At 63.8% G+C, this 19150-nt stretch overlaps 2 protein-coding genes across 11 annotated transcripts in view; one reads left to right on the forward strand and one right to left on the reverse strand.

The window, feature by feature from the left end:
- The window catches only part of PIP5K1C (phosphatidylinositol-4-phosphate 5-kinase type 1 gamma), a 53997-nt gene extending 51630 nt beyond the window's left edge, over positions 1-2367 (reverse strand). For 2 of the 4 annotated variants that reach the window (XM_068919568.1, XM_068919566.1), the window contains exon 1: positions 1920-2117. In XM_068919568.1, the coding sequence (XP_068775669.1) occupies positions 1920-2019 (100 nt within the window). In that variant the 5' untranslated portion in view covers positions 2020-2117. Of the gene's footprint in view, positions 1-1919 lie in introns of all 4 variants that reach the window. The other 2 variants (XM_068919569.1, XM_068919567.1) reach the window with 2 other exon arrangements.
- A 267-nt stretch (positions 2368-2634) lies between these two features.
- On the forward strand, positions 2635-19016 carry TJP3 (tight junction protein 3). 7 transcript variants are annotated; one of them, XM_068919557.1, is made up of 21 exons: positions 2678-3853; positions 4426-4540; positions 9767-9823; positions 10297-10421; positions 10690-10792; positions 11405-11885; positions 12171-12274; positions 13380-13542; positions 13628-13718; positions 14026-14090; positions 14271-14349; positions 14480-14636; positions 15081-15189; positions 15612-15831; positions 16176-16372; positions 16632-16727; positions 17026-17096; positions 17247-17558; positions 17724-17966; positions 18253-18305; positions 18638-19016. In XM_068919557.1, exons 1-21 carry the CDS (start codon positions 3627-3629, stop codon positions 18735-18737), a joined length of 3168 nt encoding a protein of 1055 aa, XP_068775658.1. In that variant the 5' UTR covers positions 2678-3626; the 3' UTR covers positions 18738-19016. The 7 variants fall into 7 exon arrangements, with proteins under 7 accessions (XP_068775665.1, XP_068775658.1, XP_068775659.1 ...); XM_068919561.1 differs by having other exon boundaries at positions 3739-3845; XM_068919564.1 differs by lacking the exon at positions 4426-4540 and having other exon boundaries at positions 2635-3853.
- The last annotated feature ends 134 nt before the right edge of the window (positions 19017-19150 follow it).

Raw genomic sequence — 19150 nt, forward strand, 5'->3', positions numbered from 1 at the left:
CAATGAAACTCGTCAACCTAACAACAGAGCAGGGCTGTATCATCACGCACAAACCCAAAGCTAGCAATTTTGAGGTTGTTAATGAACTATAAATTAGCCAGCAAAGGCAGAGGCAGGTGCACTTGCACAGCCCCACAGATCTGATCTTGCCAACCGAGAAACCCAAATTCTTTTAATACTGCCAGCAATATATCATGAGGCTTGTTTTCAGGCTCGCTCACTCTCTCTTACAAATGGCCTTCCTGATCTCGCCGCTGCCGAGACGAAGCCTGACGCGGCAGCGATGCCACCCTCTTGCTACTGGAGAGGACCCCTGGGGCTGAGCAGGGCCATGTGGGAGGAAGCGCTGGCAGGGGCTCGGTAACTTCTGCAGGCGTTAGAGCAAGGAACGGCCTCCCAAGCATCCTCTACCTGCCCCTGGACAACCACCACCCTCCCAGGCTCACACTTTCACCAGGAAAACGGGGAATATCCCGGGAGCAATTCCCAGAGAAAATACGCTCCCTGCAGGAAGACAGCTTCGAGGGTGGGAACCCGGGATGCCCACCCCTTGACGACCTTTGGAAGTCAGTGCTCCAGCACGGGGGCAACCAGCTCCCAGCACTGCCAGGGCATTGCACAGGCAGGCACCACCCCGGATCTGCCGGGCTGCGGACAGATCTGTGTGGCGGGAGGGAGCTGGCACCAGCATGGCAGCACGGACAGTGGTCGGAGCGGGGAGAAGCCCTGGAGCCATCGGTGCTGCTGCTCTCTTGGCACCACCTTTCCCAATGAGATCCGGGCGAGCGGGTGGATCTCGGGAGACGCTGAGGGGGTCACAGCCATCCTGCCCCAGCAAGCGCTGGCTCCCGGGCCCCGGTGCAAGCATGGGGACAGAAGGCAGCCCTGCACCTTGCCCTGCCACAGGCCCCAGGGCCCCCCGGGCAGCACCCGTAGGCAGGGCCTCCCCCGGGAGCCAGCACAGGGCAGCCCTGGTCGCGCGGGGCCAGGAAACAGCCCGGGCCTGAGGCCACCGGGGGGGGGGCACCGCCACAGCGGGCCGGCCGGGGGGGGGGAACAGGAGGGGGGGGCGCTGCCACAGCGGGCCGGCCGGGGGGGGGGAACAGGAGGGGGGGGCGCTGCCACAGCGGGCCGGCCGGGGGGGGGGAACAGGAGGGGGGGGCACCGCCACAGCGGGCCGGCCGGCCGGGGGGGGGAACAGGATGGGGGGGGCACCGCCACAGCGGGCCGGCCGGGGGGGGGAACAGGAGGGGGGGGCACCGCCACAGCGGGCCGGCCGGGGGGGGGAACAGGAGGGGGGGGCACCGCCACAGCGGGCCGGCCGGGGGGGGGGAACAGGAGGGGGGGGCACCGCCACAGCGGGCCGGCCGGCCGGGGGGGGGAACAGGAGGGGGGGGGGGCACCGCCACAGCGGGCCGGCCGGCCGGGGGGGGGGAACAGGATGGGGGGGGCACCGCCACAGCGGGCCGGCCGGCCGGGGGGGGGGGGGACAGGAGGGGGGGGCGCCGCCACAGCGGGCCGGCCGGCCGGGGGGGGGGGGGGGACAGGAGGGGGGGGCGCCGCCACAGCGGGCCGGCCGGCCGGGGGGGGGGGGGGGACAGGAGGGGGGGGCGCCGCCACAGCGGGCCGGCCGGCCGGGGGGACGCACTCCAGGGGGGCCCTGCTGGGCAGATCCACTCCGGGTGCGGGGGGGGGGGGACGACCCGCGGGGCCCGGCGGGCGGTACCACTCAGGGCCCCGGGGGGACACGCCAGGGCCAGGCCGGGCCGGGCGCGGCTGCCGGGCGCCGACGACGCACCGGAGGAGGGACACGCCGGGGCCCGGCCGGGCGGCGCCGTCCCGCGGGCGCCGGGCAGCGGGTGCCGAGCCCGGGCGGTGCTTCCCCAACCCCCGCGCCGGGCGGCCCCGCAGCCGTTTACCTCCTGCCGTGTCCAGTCCCCCCCCGCCAGCCTCCGGGGTGATGGCACCAGCGCCCTCAACGGCCGAGCCCTCCGCCTCCTCCGGCACCTCCAGCTCCATAGCCGCCGAGAAGGGCAGGCGGGGCGGGCCCGCCCGGCCGCCGCCGCGCTCGCTCCCCGGCTCCGGCCGCCACCGGCCGCCGCCGCCGCTGAGGAGACTGGGAACCGCGCCGGGCCGCAGATACCATAGAGCGCCGGAGGTACCGCGGCTAGACACACCCAGCGCTCCGCAGAGCGGAAATGGCGGGAGAGGCTTCCGTCGGAATCAAGCGCGGCGTAGGGCTGGATGTCGCAGTAACCCGCGGGGCGCCGGCGCGGGACCCCGTTGTGACTGGAAGGCGCCGAGAGAGAAACGGGGCCTCGCGAGTCAGAGAGCGGGGGAGAGAGCAACCTCTCCTCTGTCCGCTCTAGGGGGCAGGAGGCACCGCGGAGCCGCGAGGCTCGCGGGGGCGGAGCGTGCCGGTTGCCATGGCAGCGCGCGGGGCGCCGCGGTGGCGGGGGGGCAGGTCCCGGTGCCCGCCGCCTCCCGGGGCCCGGGCCGGCCTCCCCGCCGAGGCCCGGCGGCGGCTCCGCGGCGCCATCTAGCGGCAGAGCACCCGCCGGGCTGGGGGCCCTCGGCGGCGCCTCGCAGGCCTGCGCGACCCCGGGGCAGCGGGGCGCTCGGCGCCGGCACGCCCGGCACGTCCGGCACGCGGCCTCGTGCGCGGCTCTGGCCGGGCCGGCCTCGCCGTGCCCTTAGGCGCTGAGAAGGGGCCCGCCGTCTCGCCTTCCTCGCTGGCGCCTTGCGGTGGGAGCTGCAGGCGAACCCGCAGGACCCGGGCCGGGCTCTGCCGAAGCGCGGCGGGGATGGAGGAGCCCCGACCGGCCGGGAGCTTGGCAGCTCGGCCTCGAGGGCTGCGGAGGAGAGCAGGTCGGCTCAGAGCTCCTGCTCCGCCGACTGCCTGTTCGGCTGATCGGTCCCTTAACGCCATCAGGCGCCGGTCCCCTGGGCGCGAAGTGGGACCGGTGGAGCAGCACGTCCCTGTCACAGGCTTCGGGAATCCCGGAGAGGAGCACATCGGTGTGTCTGCTGGCAGCTCTCCTCCCTTTGCTCTGGGAGAGAGGGGAGTGTTTTCACCATCTGCTTTAAAATAATTGCATCCCCGTCCCCAGCAAACCCTGTGGTTCCCCGAGGGGTGTGGCTGAGATTTGTGGGGACCCTGTAACACCAGTGACACAGATTGGCCTGAGGGCTCAGGAGACAGAGACAAAGCACAGGAGCTGTGTCCTGCGCCAAGCTCTGCCTCACAAAGGAGCAGCCTGGATGGGAAACAGCTTGGTAGTAAAGTGCACTCCCAGGACAGCACTTAACGCAGCCGAGTAAGGTGGTGATGAACATTAATGAGGCTGCTCAGCAGTCTGCAGCGTCGCCATCCTGCCCGGGGCCCTGGAGGTGATCCCGGCTGTGTCCCCTGCGAGGGAGGGGAGCAGATGCCCTGCAGCGTGGATGAGGAGGCTGGGACCTGTGTGCTTCCTTGCCTGGGTCTGGGGAGCAGCATCTGGCTGGACTGGAGCTGCGCCATCCTCCTTGGTGTTTGCATGGTGCTTCTGAAAGAAGGAGCGGTTTTATGCTGATTTGACGAGCTGTGGTAAAATTGGTGGCTCCACGACCTGAACAGGGCTGTGTCCATGTCTCTGGCCCTGGGATGGAAGCTGGTTCCTGGGGGATTCAGGAGGAACTGGTCCCCCCACAGCACCCATGCACGTGGCTTTGATTATCCTCTGTGGTCTCGATACAGACCACGGCCAGAAGCAGCAGGCCGGACCAAGAACCAATGCACGAACCTGATTTCAGTCACCAAAGCTGCAGGAAACCGACCCAGGATGAAGAGGAATGGCTTTGAGCTGGTACTCAGGTGGGGCAGGGCAGGGTGGCAGAGTGAAAGGGAAGGGGGAGCTACAGGGAAGGGGGAATAAGGGTGAAGGCAGCCTCCATCAGCAGGGAGGGAATGGTCACTTTTTCCCCACAGGCCCCCAGGACTGGGTGTCCCAGGTGACCTACCAGCTGGTCACTAACTCTGTCCCCCTGAACTGGTCTGATCCCCCTCTTGGGTGGCCAGGTGAAGCCATTTGGTCTCCAGGGACTGCCAGGAACTTGGTGCTGCCACCAAGGAGGCTCCACTGGGAGGATCTGGACATTTGGAGCGTCCAAGTGGCACAGAGACCCACCACCTCCTTCGAGAGGGCCAGGCCAGGATGGGAGAAGGACCTGCTGCACCCACGATACTGCAGTCCCCAGTGTCCTGTACAGCTCGCCCCTGTCGGGATCAAGAGGGGCTATGGCAATGCTGCCTGGCCCGGGTGGGGAGTGAGCGCCGTGGCCGAGCTGCCAGCACTGGGAGGAACGGGGGCAGTCACCCGTGACTCCCTCCATGCCTGTGAAGCTGCCTAGGGGGCTCCTTTCCTCCTGCTCTTTCCCTCTTGGCAGGCAGCGTCTGGCCCGCAAAGGGTTACGCAAAGCACCCTGGAGTGAAACCGCTGTCACCAGCCTGGGAGCTTGGCTCCTTCCTGGTCCGATCCCGGCAGGGCTGAGTCGTGACTTGGTGAGTGCCTAATCCTGTCCCATGGGCTCTGCCTGCCCCTGTTTGCGGTTTGCAGATAGGGACAGGGACGGGGACCCAGCCTGCTTTCGCCTGGGGAGTTCTCTGTGGTTCATCCTTCCCCACCAGCCTCAGGAGGGACAGGGTGGCTCTGGGACCCTCCTGGAGCCCTGCCCCGATTGCAGGGACTGAGCTGTGGGAAATATCTGGGGGACTTGAGCAGGGCAAGGAGCAGAGCCCTTTTGGGGGTGACTTTGAAAAGGAGCAGTGTCTCTGTCAGCCGCCTGGCTCACCCTGGGCTTGGGGATACAGGGCTGGAGCTGGGTCCCTGCTGACGCAGCTCCACACGTCAAGGGCTGGAGGATGTGCCTCTGTTCTACTGATTTACACCCCAGCTGGGTCAGACCTTCATGGGACCCCTTCCAGAGCGGAGAGGCCCCGGGGGAGGTCAGGATCAGCTTGTGGGTTGCAGGTGGGGTTGGGTTAGTGGACATGGTGGGCAACTGTTAGAGAAACCAGTGATTCCATTCCTGCGTGGCTGGGACCGCATGGGGGACGAGCGGTTTCACTTGCAGCGGAACTACCTGAGCTGAGATGTGGGGAACGCTTGCTACTGACCCGCATAGTCCCAGAGGCCGAGGACCCCCTTTGTGGGGCTTGGGGAACAGCATATGTGTGGTAGGGATCGCCATGGGGCAAGGATGGGGTGAGCTGCCTGCGTCCCTCTACAATAAATAACCCCCTCACCTGCTGTGTGCTGGCATGTCACCTACAACGCAGCGATGCTGCACCCTGGGGAGTGCCAGCGGGCAAGGGTGCGTTGCTGGCGGTGTCACCCCGGGCTGGACAAAGCCCCGAATCGGGGCCTCACAGTGGGAGGACTTGCCCTGGCACAGCCTGGGGCTTTTTTGGCCGGGAGGTGCCGGCCATGGCGTGTGCGTGGGGTGGAGCGGGCTGCATGCAGGGATCGTGTCGGAGAGAGACGGCGTGCTGGGTGAGTCAGGCTGGGCTGTGACCAGCACGGCCCAGATACTGCCTCTCCTGGTGGGGCCATTTCGGTGCAGGCTGGTTTCTGTTGGGAAACCGGCCGAGCCGGCTCCTCTGGCTGCCGGCCGCGGCCTTTGGCTCTGAGCAGACCCGGCGTTGTGGCCCCAGGTGAAACCGGGGGCAGGACTGGGACTTGCAGGCATGACCGGCGCTGCCTGCTCTGGCTGGTGAGACAGGAGCTGCTGGCTGTCCCAGCGCTGTCCCCAGCCATCCTTTGCCCCGGGACTGCCACCGTCCTCACCAGCCGCAGTGAGGGGCACGGAGAGCCCTGGGAGGCAGCGGAAACGGGTGCGTGCGCTGATTTGTGATGCCCTGGTGATGGGATCGCAGCGGGAGCTGGTTGGGGCTGCTGGGGTCGGCGCGTGGCGCTGGTGCGCGGCCGTGCATGGTGTGGGGCTGTGCTGTGCCTGGCAGATAAGGCCTGGCCCCGTCTGGCGGCAGTGGGTCGACTCCAGCACAGCGGATGAGCTGTCACCCAGGGGTGGGTGGAGGCTCTGGCTGTCCCACGGCCAGGGTCCATTTAGACCTGCAGCTCCTGCTTTGTAGCCCTTGGGTGTCCAGGAGCCCCATAAGCATTGACTAGCCGCCGCTGGTGGCATGCGGTGCTGCGACAGGGCCAGCTGGTTCAGCTCACTGACCTGGCAGAAAACTGACCCATCTCCATGGTGGGGTCTCACATTTATTGGTGCTGGTCAAAATCTGCTGTCAGACCCCAGGCCCTTCTCCCGAGGGTGTTTTGGGCCTCCCCATGCCAACCTTGTTCTCATACTGCCTGAAACCAGGAAGGGTTTGTTTTCGGCAGGACCCGCTTCCAGAAGCCAGAGCGGCTTCAGCGTGTGGTCGGAGGAGCCTGGGCACGGGGTGGCAGGAGCAGGACTGCAGGAACTGCCCAGTCAGGGTCCTGCCCTGCCACAACCTGCCGTGGGAGGGTGCCAGGCTGCGTTTCCCACCAGCGGGGCCCTGCGTTTGCGCGTGCCGGCGGGCGGCAGGGCGGGCGCTCGGGCTGGCTCCGGCGGCACGTGATGCGGACTGGCCCGCCAGGCTGGCCTCGCCGGGTGGACTCTGCCCCCGAGCTCACCGGCTTGTTTGTACGCTCAGCTGGAAGGGTTTCTTTCCAGGGCCTGGGTGGGTGACTGGGCGCTGGGTGAATTGTTACCCCTTCCCTCTCTCTGGGCTGTTTGTGAGCCCTGGTCGCCTGCTGTAGCACCGGGCAGCGCTGCCCTCGGGACTTGCTGGCCTCCGCTCCCAGGGCTGGCGAAGAGCTGCCGCCCTCTGCCCGGAGCTGGCTGCCTCCTGCCCCTGCTGCCAGCCCCAGACCCGTGTCCCGCGGGCTGCGGTTCGAGGGGGTCCCCGGGGGCAGGCGTTACCCGCCGGACGTTACTGCTCCTTTCCGATAGCCCCTCAGTCCCGATGAAGGCGCTCAGCAGCTGGGGCAGAGGGGAACCGGGAGCCCCCGGGCGCCGCGGGCCCCGCTGGCTGCACGGGGTGGGGCGTGCGGGCCGGCAGGGGCCAGGGCTGCCGGCACGGGGAGCTGCTGCTGTGGCGTCGCTGTCGGCCAATCAGAGCCCAGAGGGATCTGCTGTGGCAGAGCTCTCAGCCAATCGGAGCCCAGAGGGATCTGCTGTGGCAGAGCTCTCAGCCAATCGGAGCCCAGAGGGATCTGCTATGGCAGAGCCCTCAGCCATTTGGAGCCGGGGGAAACCTGTCATTGTAGACAGTGTTGGCTGATCAGAGCCTGGAGAGATCTACAGCGGAGCCGTCGTCCAGGCAGAGGCCGAAGACCTGCCACGGCAGAGCTGTCGGCCGGCCAGGTCTTTGGCGACCTGCCGTGGCAGAGCTGCTGGCCGTTCACGGCCCGGGGAGATCTCCCAGGGCAGAGCTGTGGGCCACTCAGAGCCTGGGGAGCCCTGCCGCGGCCGAGGTCTTGGCCAGTCAGAGCCCAGAGAGGGGCCGAGGGGATCCCGGGGACCTGCCGCGGCCGAGCTCCTCGGGGCAGCTGGGGGCACCCGGGGGCGGCCCCCGCTCCCGGTGCCCCGCGGGAGCCGGGGCGAGCCGCGGCGGCGGGGGCGACCCCTGGGCTCCGTGCTGCGCGAGGCCAGCCGAGGCAGGGAGCCACCCCGGGCGCCGGGGCTGAGGCCTGGCCCAGCGGCGCGGTGCGCCTGGGGCCGGGCTGCCGCCGGCAGGGCCGCGGCGGCAAGGTGCGTGGCGGGAGGTGGGGCCGGCCGGGAGGCGGGCCGGCAGGTAGGCCTCCGCGGGGAGGAAGCCCCTGAGCCGCGCTGGACAAAGCCGCGGCTGAGCGGCCGCCCCGCGCCGCGCCGCCGAGGGGGCCCAGCCCTGTGCCGCCAGGGCCCGAGGCACCCCGCAATATGGCTGTGCGGTTCCAGGTGCGTTGCCTTCCCCGCCGCCGGCACCTGCCGCGGCGAGACGCCGGGGCGGCTGCCTCCGCCCTGGCTCTGTGCCCTCCTCGCGGAGGCTTTGCCGTGCGCCAGGCTGGGCCGGCCGAGGTCCCGAGGTTCGTGCTGGGCCACTGCAGGGCCCCGCGTCACGGCGAGGTGGGCGCAGCCCAGGTGCCGCAGCGGGTGTGAGGGTTTTACCAGTGACGGGGTGCCTGGGGGAGCGGGGAAGGAGGGGGAGCAAACCCCTGGTGCGCAGGCCCCTCGCAGCGAGGCCGAAGGCTCCCGGGTTGCTCCACGGATGGGCCGGCAGCGGGGTTTCCCCACCATGTTGGGCGTGAAAGGTCTTGCCGGAGCGCTGTGCCGGCTGCGGGGTCGGGGCTGATTCCCCTGTGGCTGCAGGGGGCTCCCCTCTCTCCTCCGCGGCCGGTGCTGCACGGTGCCGGGGGCCGTCTGGGTCTCCCTCCGCTTGCTCCATTGGCGCCCGACAGCTCGTGCTGCTGAGGGGTCTCTTGCACGTGCTGAAAACGCCTTTCCATGGGGCAGCTCGGCTTTTGGGTTTTTTTCACCTCCCTCCTGCAGTGGGGTGGGGACTGGCAGAGAGCCCCCAGCGAGGGCAGCTGAGCATTGGGGGCGGTCGTGCCGCCTGGCCGTGCCTGCCCCGGCCCGCGGTGGCGTTCATTCTCCTGGGCACCGTCCTTCCCCTCCGCCTACGGTCCTGAGCGGGGTGAGGACCTAGAGGTGGAGGTGGCATTGTGCCAAGCCGTTCACTTCCCTTTCCCTTGGAGAGTCGACTTTATGGCCTCACCTGGGATTTCCTGGACAAGTGCGATAGCATAGATAAAACCAGACCCTTCCTGAATCCCTGATAGAGGCTCCTTCCCTTCCCATCCCACAGGCCCTTCTCTGCAGTCACGAGTTGCACTGAGCCCACTGTGATGGAGACGTACTGCATCCTGGGGCCAGGCTGGGGATGGGACTGGGGCTGGGCTGCCATAGGGCTGAAGATGATCCACCACAACAACATCACCCTCATGGTTTATGTTTTTCCGTACCCAGATAACCCTTGTGATAGAGGCTATAAAATGCACCTTGTGTAAGTCACCGCCCCGCTTGGGCTTGCGCTTCCACGCCCTCAGGAGCTTTATTAACTCAGCTCAAGGTCTTTGCCCAGGCTTGAGGGTGAGACAAGCATCTCTGAGGCTGGGTAGAGGATTTACTCCAGCCTGACTTAGGGATGCTACATCTTTCTTAGGGTTTGCACAGACTTTTCCAGGAGGATGGTGTGGGCAGGCAGCACCAGTCATAGTGAAGGGAAATGCAGGTGCCCCACAGCCCAGGCCTCACTGCTGACCTGCTCGCCCTGCACAAAACCTGACCCTCTGGATGGGAGCCTCAGACATTCTCAGGCCAAAGGGACGGGGATGGATGTTCCCCACCTTTGTCACCAGAGGGATTTTGTGTTGCACAGAGGCAATTCAGGGTTTTGGAGCCAGCTCCCACACCAATTAGCCCTGGTGTAACATTGCTACAGTCGTGGTGGCCCCTTGGTAGGTATCTGGGCACCTCTGGGTGCTCTGACCACCTTCACCCTCGTTGTTCCCAGTACCTGCGACTTGGCTCCCGCTGAGTATGCATGGCTCATTTCTTCATTGCAGCCTGAGGTGCGTTCGAGGAAGGGTCCTGTGCCCGCAGCCGCAAAGAGGGGCAGGAGCTGGTCTGTGCTGCCAGCCTGGGGACAATGCATTGGCCGGTCTCAGTGGTCACCATCCCTTGCTTCCGTTAACAGGTTGCAGCTATGGAGGAGATGGTGATCTGGGAGCAGCACACGGTGACTCTGAGCAAGGTGAGCATGTCCCTGGGGTGGCTGCAGGGCAGCAGGGCTTAGGACAGGGCAGGGGGTGCACTCCATGGCTCAGGGCCCCGTGGATCCCCGAGGAGGTTGCATTATGATGCTCATGGATAAGCTGTTGGGAGGTGATTTGCCTAGGGTGCTGCTGTGCCCAGGACTGAAAACTGGGCTCCTGGCACCCCTCCTACCACTGGCTGGGAGTGGGCAGCAGGGCTTATCCCCAGCATGCTGGATGCAGCCAGGGGTTGTAGTCATGTAGCGACGTGCCTTGTCCCTCTGCAGGGGGTGCGTGGCCATGAGCCCTGCTGCCCTGGACCCTGTGGGCACCCCTAGGTGCTGTGATGGGGAGAAACTGGTGCTCTATAGGGCCATGGTGTGGGAAACATCCCCCAATCCAGCTTTGCCATCAGCACCAGATGGAGCCCAGATCTGGTTCCATCTGACATGCCTCTGTCTGTCTGCACTAGGACCCTCAGCGAGGCTTTGGCTTCGCTGTCTCAGGAGGCCGGGACCATCCCAGCAGGACGACTGGGGACACAGCAGTGTTTGTTTCGGATGTGGTGTCTGGGGGGCCAGCGGCAGGACGGCTCCAGTGAGTGCATGGGGATGCAGGGATACTGGGGATGCTCACTACGAACAGGGGACAGGAAGGGGCAGCGAATTGCTCCTGCTTGGACAGGGCTTAGCACTGCTGCCACCCTGCTCTGGCATGCTGCCTGAAGCCTGGGCAAGCTGGGGTTACAGTACGGGGCATAGAGCTGGGGTCCCATTTGGGTAAAACCTGCCTTTGCTGCCCCCACCAGCCCCCCAAGCTGGGGGCTGTGCCAGGGGCAAAGCCATGGCTGCCTTTTCCCTTCCAGGATGAAGGATCACATCGTGATGGTGAATGGCCTTTCCATGGAGAATGTTTCTTCCTCCTTTGCCATCCAGACGCTTAAAACCTGTGGCAAGATCGCCAACATTGTGAGTGTGCCCTGCAGCGGGACAGGGTCAGATGTCAAACCTGGGTGCACAAGCCTGCTCTGTGCCTGCCCCTGGCCATGCTGCCACTGAGCCACGTGTGGTTGAGGTGACTCCATGTCACCCCAGCTGTTTGCGAGGTGGATGATGCCTCTAGACAAAGCCCTGCTCCTCTTGGGGCATTGCTTGCTCCGCTTGATGCTGAGGTGGCTGTGGACCCATGCTCTTCTCCCATGTCCTGGCACATCTCTGGGGTGCCTGTTTGAGCAGCTCTATCACTGGGCCATGCTAGGGGTGATTAACACTGGTTACTTGGGGAACAGCCCCACATGAGGGGTTTCACACCTGTATAGAGGAAAATCCTGGCAGGATGGCAGCCTCCTTTCCTGGTCTGGCCATCACCCCTCACCCTGGCAGCATGGGGTGGTCTGTGCCTGCACCCACAGAGGTGGGCTGCGTGAGTCCCAGGGTTGGTTCCCCTCCTACGTGGCTTGGGACACCCCTCCATGCCCTGTTGGCATTGATTTTTGCCCTGGGTTTGGAAATAGCTGCAGAAACGTCTCCTGGCAGAGGCAGCTTCATTTACCAGCTCCTCTTCTCCTTTTCCACCTGCAGACACTAAAGAGACCCAAGAAAATTCAGCTCCCCGTGAGCAAGAGCAGTGAGCCCCCGAGGGGCAGCTCCGTGTCCCCTGCTGTGCACCGGCGCTATGACTCGGACGAGGAATATGAATCTCATGGCGCTGCGCCGGCTCTGGGCGCTGCCAGCAGGCACCGCTCCCGGGATGACCTGGACTACAACCAGGGCTATGACGGGGACTCATCCAGTGAGAGGAGCTCTGGGCACTACCGGCATGACCGCCGCCACCAGAAGTTGGTGTCCCGGAGGCGAAGCCAGGACAACAGCCACTGGAGGCAGAGCCCTGACAGCGGCTCAGATCGGAGGGGCTACAGCAGGCACCGCTCCACGAACGGCTTTGGCCAAGAAGGGGACACCAACGGGCTGGCCCTCGTGTCTGGGTTCAAGCGGTTGCCGCGTCAGGACGTGCTGATGAAGCCTGTCACGTCGGTCCTTGTTAAGCAGAAGCAGAACGAAGGTAGAGCCTTCCCATTCCTGCTCTCCCTGGCTCTTGTCACCTGAGAGATATGTCACATATGTCCCCTAGGGAGGATGTGATGGCTGGGTTGTGCCCAGCATCTGGCATGCAGAGAGGGGGCCATGTGGGGTGCCATGTGGGGTGCAGGGTGCCCTCAGCCCAGGGGTGGCAGAGCTCAGCTTTGGGGCTTACTGATTCCGGCAGGAGCTGGAATGGGCTTACGGGGATGATGGTGGGGAGCGACCAGTGTCTGCCCAGCTCTGTCATGGGTTCTCTCTGGTGCAGAATATGGCCTGAAGCTGGGAAGTCAGCTCTTCATCAAGCATATATCTGAGAGTGGGCTGGCGGCAAAGGGCAGCTCCCTGCAGGAGGGAGACCTCATCCTGAAGGTACAGGGTCCCAAGGGGTTGCACAGCATTTGCTGGGGGGATTCATCTCCCACTGTTCAGCTGGCTCATCCCTGGCTAGTGTCTCTGTAGAGCTGCTGGGAAGAGCAGCCGAATTGTGAAGGAGAGGATGAGCCAAAAGCCTGCTTTTCTCAGCTAGCTGCAAGGGATGCCAGCTTGCATGGAGAAATCTCCATCTGGTACCCATACCCTGCCCCATCTCCCCGGTGCAGCATGGGTCTGACTACCATCTGAGACTGTGGGGGCTTTTGGGAACCAGCTCCCCACAATGCTGAGGCTGGTTGGTTAAGGCAGTCCCGCAGTGTTCAACTGGGGATGGCTGCTCGTCCTGCTGCCCACAGTAGGATCTCATGTGCCCCACTGTCCCCACGGCACATGGATCTCCTTGCTGCATGAGGGTGTCCCTGCTGGGGGAACAGTTAACAAGAGCAGCTCAGGTGTCCAGGGTATGTCAGGACTGTGACTAGATGAAAGGTGTTTGGAGAGTTAAAAATAGAGGGCTGGAGATACTTAGTTTGCATGGATGGGCCAGGCAACCCAGTGGCCGTGTGGGAACCAGGACCAAAAGGACACTGGGGCAAACAGGAGGGATTTCACTCTGGCACAATCTACTAGAAAAAGCTTGCAGCAGCTCAGGGAGATCGCAACCTCACAACCCATGTGGGGCCTGATTCTCACTGGTGCTAGTTCAGTGCATGCAGAAAACAGCATTGAGCAAAGATTACTGTAAAACTGAGCTTTAAATAGCATCTGAGCGGGTCTCTGCATGTCTCCTGTCTCCATGCAATGCCATGTAGCTAAAGATGGGAATTAATTGGCCTTGCCAATTCATTTCCTGTATGCACGTGGATGAGGCCTCGCTGGGAAGCAGCCAGGAATGGGGACACAGATCCCGACAGGCAAAGCCGTGCGAGCTGGGGCCAGGAGCCAGGGCTGGAGGGGCAGAGAAGGGACCTGGGAAGCTGCAGTCGGGGGTTCCCCCACGGTGGGTCCCGTACAAGTGGGGTTATTCCCAAGGGCCTGCCACTGCTGGTCACAGCTTTCCCATGAGTGAGCACCCTCACGCGTCCCGCTCTTCCTTCTCCAGATCAATGGAGTGCCAAGTGAGAACATGTCCCTGGCTGATACCCAGCGACTCATTGAGCAGACGGAGGGGACCTTGACCCTGCTTGTCCTCCGGGACCACTGGCAGTTCCTGGTCAACATCCCTGACATGGCAGACAGCCACAGTGACAGCTCCCAGATGGATGGTAAGGGGACACGGTGATAGGGCCACGGGTCCAATACACAGCATGGGGGACTAAATCATCACTAATGTGCGTCTTGTTGCTGCAGACATCTCCGACATTGGCTCTGAACTGTCCCATCCACCATCCCCTGAGAACTCCCCACAACTTCCAGCTGCCACCAGGATTAATTCACCACCGTAAGCCCCTCTGCGTACTTTCCCCTCTGCGTCCCCATGCGCCCCTCTTCTCCCCATCGATCACCAGGTCCCCCTGTGCTTTCTGCCAGTCTGCAGGGGCTGGTTCTCCTCCATTCTGCTGGTGTCCAGAGCCAGCTCATCCTGAAAGTGGGACTGGATTTCTGTCCCCAGCAGAGGCTCGAGCTGCCGGGCACCAGCTTGCCCTGCCATCTCCACTGCCTGCTTGGCACTGCAGGCACAGCCTGTCTGTGCTGAGCCAGCACTCACCTCCATGAGGTACCAAAGTGCTGCCCTGACTTTGTTCCAGAGAGAGGAGACGGAGGAAAAGGGACCCTGCGGCTGATACGAACATGGATGATGCTCCAGGCCCTGGTAAGTGAGCTCTGATCAGGCTGTGTGGGAGCTAAGGGCGCTGAGCTTGCACTGGGCTCCTGCAGGTTCCTACTCGCCAAACACGCCTGGTAAAGCCATGCCAGGCCTCCCTGTGCCTCGGCTGCCTGGGGAGTGGCGCAGCCACCTTTGCCTCCTGTGACCAGCCCTATTTCACCGCAGATGTGCTGGAAGCTGTGGAGGAGGATGGCCACCACAGCTCCTACACCAGCCCTGCTGCCCGAGCTGCCTGCAAGGATGGGTACGTCTCTGTGAGAGGTGGTGGGGAAAGGCTGGAGGAGACAGGGATCTGCTTTGGTGCAGGGCTGGGGTCGGAGGGCTGGTGACCCACTGTATCACTGCTGGGCTGACCATGGCCTTCCTCGTGGCAGGTACAGCCCCGACTCCAGGGTTGTGCGCTTTGTGAAAGCCAAGAGCATTGGGCTGCGGCTGGCTGGCGGGAATGACGTGGGCATCTTTGTGTCAGGCGTGCAAGAGGGGAGCCCGGCCGACAGCCAGGGCATACAAGAAGGGGACCAGATCCTGCAGGTACCTGCGCCTGGGAAGGGGTCTGAATGCTGCTGCACCTGGGCTGCCCTGTAAAGACCTGCCCCAGCCCTCTTGGATCTGATAACCCCCTGTGGTTTGGATTTCTCCTAGCGGGCATCTTTTTAGGTCATCACTGGGGCCCGCAGCCTGTACTAGCTGGCTGGACCCTTGGGCTGGACCTGGCACCATGCTAACACCCAATGGAGTCCAGGTGCCACCTAGCCTGGCCCTACCTGTGCCCAGAGCATCCTGTCCTTGCCAAGGGCAGCCAGCTTGAGTGACAGGGACCAGTTCCCCACCTCTGCAGCAGGGTGACATGGGAGCAGTTCCCAGGTCCCCCTCTCCCACGCTGCCCTGGGGGTACCTGGGCACTGCCATCCCCAGGACCCCTACCCAGGGCACGCGCCACCCGTCCTGCTGTCTGAGCGCTTCCCTCCATGGCAGGTGAACGACACTAGTTTCCAGAACCTGACCCGCGAGGAGGCCGTGCAGTACCTCATGAGCCTGCCGCCAGGCGAGGAAGTCATGCTGCAAACACAGAGCAAGCAGGACAGTGAGTAACTGAGCCTGTGTCTCTCTGTCCTCTGTCTCTTCTGAGCAAGTATCAGACCTGCTTAACTCCCCAGGGCTCTTTCTGCCCTACAGCATGGTCTTTCTTCCCTGCACCCTCCTCCTTGTCCTGAGAGGTGATGGGAGGGGACCAGACCATCCCAGGTCTGTCTGTGCCTTAGGGTCCTGGAACACGGGGCTTTCTGGCACCTATGGCTCAGCCTGGAGCAGTAGTCTGTGCTCGGGGTCAGGTCCTGCTGTTCCCAGCAGGGCTGGGAGGAGACAGTGCCTCCAACACCCTCCTTGCAGTGATGGCTGCTGTGGAGGCTCCCAGCCACCTCAGCTCGTACCCAAATCCCTCCAGCATCCCCAAATTCCTCCCCAGCCACCTCTTCCCCTAATGCTACCTCTCACCTTGGGCTCCAGTTTACAGGAAGATGATCTTGTCCAACGTGGGCGACTCATTTTACATCCGGACACACTTTGACTTCGAGAAGGATGCGCCCTCGGGGCTCAGCTTTGTCCGTGGCGAGGTCTTCCACGTGCTGGACACCATGTACCGGGGCAAGCTGGGGAGCTGGCTGGCCGTGCGCATGGGCAGAGACCTGCAGGAGCTGGACAGGGGCATCATCCCCAATCAGAGCAGGTAGGGAAGGAGCCAGAAATGGCCCTGGGCTGAACAGAGGCAGGGAACGGCTCCTCAGTGATGCACAGGGACATGGATGATGGTCTGGCTAAGGTACAGGGCAAGGGCTGGTAGAACAGCAGTTGGAAGCATGAGCTGGTGAAATCCCTTCTCAGTGCCCAGAGGGGGATGGGACAGTTGATGCCCTGGTTGTCCGATCCACAGGGGAGAAGAGGCTGGCATAGCCTCATCTGGCCACTGGCAAGGCCAGGACCCCAATCCTCCTGCCCTGCTCCCTGGGCCTCAGAGAAATGCAGCAGGGGTAAATCCAGAGGCTCTGGGTCCTGAGCCCTCTCCCATCCCAGGGCCGAGCAGTTTGCCAGCTTGGAGTCAGTGCTGAAAGCCACATCTGGTGCCAATCCCTCCGGAGCACGTGCCGAGTTTTGGAAGCTGCGGGGTCTGCGGGGAGCCAAGAAAACGCTGCGAAAGAGCCGGGAGGACCTGTCTGCCCTCACGAAGCAGGGCCGCTATCCCCCATATGAGAGGGTGGTCCTGAAGGAAGGTGGGTGCTGCTCTAAGGCACCAGGGCCTCTATCCTCATCTCTCAGTGCTGTGGGTGCTGCGGGCATCTCACCCTGGGGATGTCAAACTTGGGCCAAGGGTTGCCTTGCTGCAGGTGCTAGCGGGCTTTGCTCACCTGGCAGGAGCAGGAGCGAGCCGCAGTCCCATGGGCACCTCAGGGTGGGCGCCTGGACATCTGAGTTCTGCAAACTCTGCCCTCTCCCCCAGCCTCCACAAGCCAGTCTATCTTCTCTCCACAGCCAATTTCAAGCGGCCGGTGGTGATTCTGGGCCCCATCACAGACATTGCCATGCAGAAGTTGAGCATGGAGTTGCCCCAGCTGTTTGAGATTGCCCGTAAGTGCCCCCACCCTGGAGTGACTCCTATTCAGAGGCTGGAGCCTCAATGTCAGGGCCTGTGGGTGCTTCTTTACCCAGGGCCCCGTCCCTATCTTTCTTGATTGTCCCCTCCCAACAACCCATCACCCTCCTGGGTTCACTTTCCCTTTCCCCACACCTCATGCTATAAGCCAGGCCCCAGACATCCCAATGGATGGACACAGCCTCAGGAATGAGCATGGCCAGACTCAGCCTGGGGCCACAGGGGACATTGCGTCTTCCCCAGCCCCTCATGCCACATCTCCTTATCCCGCAGAGAGTGTGCCCCGAGATGGGGCATCGTCTAAGGTCATCAAGTTGGACTCAGTGCGGCAGATTGCAGAAAAGGTGAGAGCCTGGGAGACCTTCACTGTGTTCTGGAAGGTGGATGGGCCAGGGTTTGCGGGGGGGGGGGGGGAGGGGAACCTCCTAGGGAACCCTGCCTCCATCCCTGTCCCTCTCTGCGATGGGGCTGACTGCTGGTTTCCTGCCCCCCAGGACAAGCATGCCCTGCTGGACATCACACCCTTGGCTGTGGAGCGCCTCAACTATGTGCAGTACTACCCAGTGGTGGTGTTTTGCGAGCCTGAGAGCCGCCAGGGCATCAAGGCCATGCGCCAGTGGCTGGTGCCTGACTCCAAGAAGAGCTCCCGGCGCCTCTACGCCCAGGCCAACAAGATGAAGAAGTACTGCAGCCACCTCTTCACCGCCACCATCAGTCTCAGTGGCAGTGGCAACACTTGGTACCAGGCACTCAAGGACATCATCAGGGAACAGCAGAGCCAGCCCATATGGACGGCGGAAGGGCAGGTACATGGACATGGGGGGGGGGGCCCCCCTGTGGCGAGGGTCAGCCTCACACAGTTGCACGCTGGGCAGGTAATGGCACTAGGGAGCTGCCGGGGAGCCCCTGTGGGGCTGTGTCTATCCTCTCTGTGCCCCAGGTCCTGGATTCTTCTCTTCCCCACCCTGCAGGTGGATGTGGGGGTGGAGGACAACCTGGACCTGCTGAACCCGTCGAGTGCGGCAACCTCGGGCTACCTGACCTGTGACAGCCATGCCAACAGCGACTATGACGACACAGATGGCGAGGCAGGCCTCTACACTGATGGTGAAGCAGAAGATGACTATGACCAGCCTGCACTAGCCCGCTCCTCTGAGCCAGTGGAGACGTATCCAAGCCACAACCTGATTGAGCAGGCGAATCCCCCTATTCCGGTATGAGGGACCAGTGGGGCAGAGGGTGGCACAGAGCTCTGCTTTGGGGGGGGGGGGGGGGGGGCTGATTTTTCTAGCCTGCTGTGGCATAACCAGGAGCATCACCTCTACCTGTTGCAGAGCACAGCCAGGTATCCATGCCCAGCTCTGGTGCCTCGCCACCCTTTTCCCATGGGGGAGAGCAGCACAGCTCCAAGCTGGAGCACAGATCCTGCTTGCCCAGCACTGTGGCCCTCTGGGGCTCAGCTCCACCACCTCTAATCCACGTCTCTCCTGTCTTTAACAGGCAACAGAGCAGCAGCCGCAGAGCGAGCGGACGCAGCGCTATGACAGCATCAGGTGCGGTGTGTGCTGGGGTCTGCCAGGGAGTTAATGTGCCGTCCCCTCCTGCCCAGGGATGTAGTACAGATTGAGCCCCAAACACATTTGCTGCGTACACAGCTGCTGGCCCTGTGGCATCACTGGTGGCACTGGGGGAAGGGGGGGTATTGCTGGGACTGGCACTGTCCTGCCCCAAAAGTTGCACCTGGGGCTGGGGAAGGGCCCAGGGAACTGTTGGGTCCTGCTCTGCCTGGCCTGACTGCGTGCTGCAGGGACGGCTACCAGTCCCAATTGGGCCACAGAGGCATCACTGTGGTTTCTCATCCTCTCCCTCCTCCCCCACCACCTAGGGAATACGAGCGCAATGCTGTCAGGAAGAGGTTCACACGGGCCCGGGACGACTCGGACCAGGACGAAGGCTATGAGTGGGGCCCAGCTACAGATGTGTAGCTGGGTAGGCTCAGCACTTGCCTAGGAAGGCCTCGTGCTGCTGTGCTAGCCTCTGCCACGCGGCAGCCAGGCCCCTCCAGCCAGCCCTGCCACAGCCCCACACCACTGGCGCCTGTTCGAGTTATAACCGAGGCAGTGCCATGCAGCATCCTGCAACCAGGCCGGGCTGGGCCTAGTCCTGCTGCACCCATACCAGCTGGCACCTCCAAGTGCCTCTGTCCCCTTTCAGCCATAGCTTTGCCTCAGCTGCTGAAATAAAGACACCATTTTAACACAGGCTGTTTTCTTGTGTGCTGGGTGGCCGTGCATAGGGGAGAGCCGCAGACAGATGACCTGGCTAGGAACCATGCTGCCTTTGGGGCTGCGATGCCCTGCCTGCTCTGGGTCCTGGGCCTGAGCAGCACAGGCCAGTG

Source organism: Struthio camelus, chromosome 26, assembly GCF_040807025.1.
Source record: "Struthio camelus isolate bStrCam1 chromosome 26, bStrCam1.hap1, whole genome shotgun sequence".
Lineage (NCBI taxonomy): Eukaryota > Metazoa > Chordata > Aves > Struthioniformes > Struthionidae > Struthio > Struthio camelus.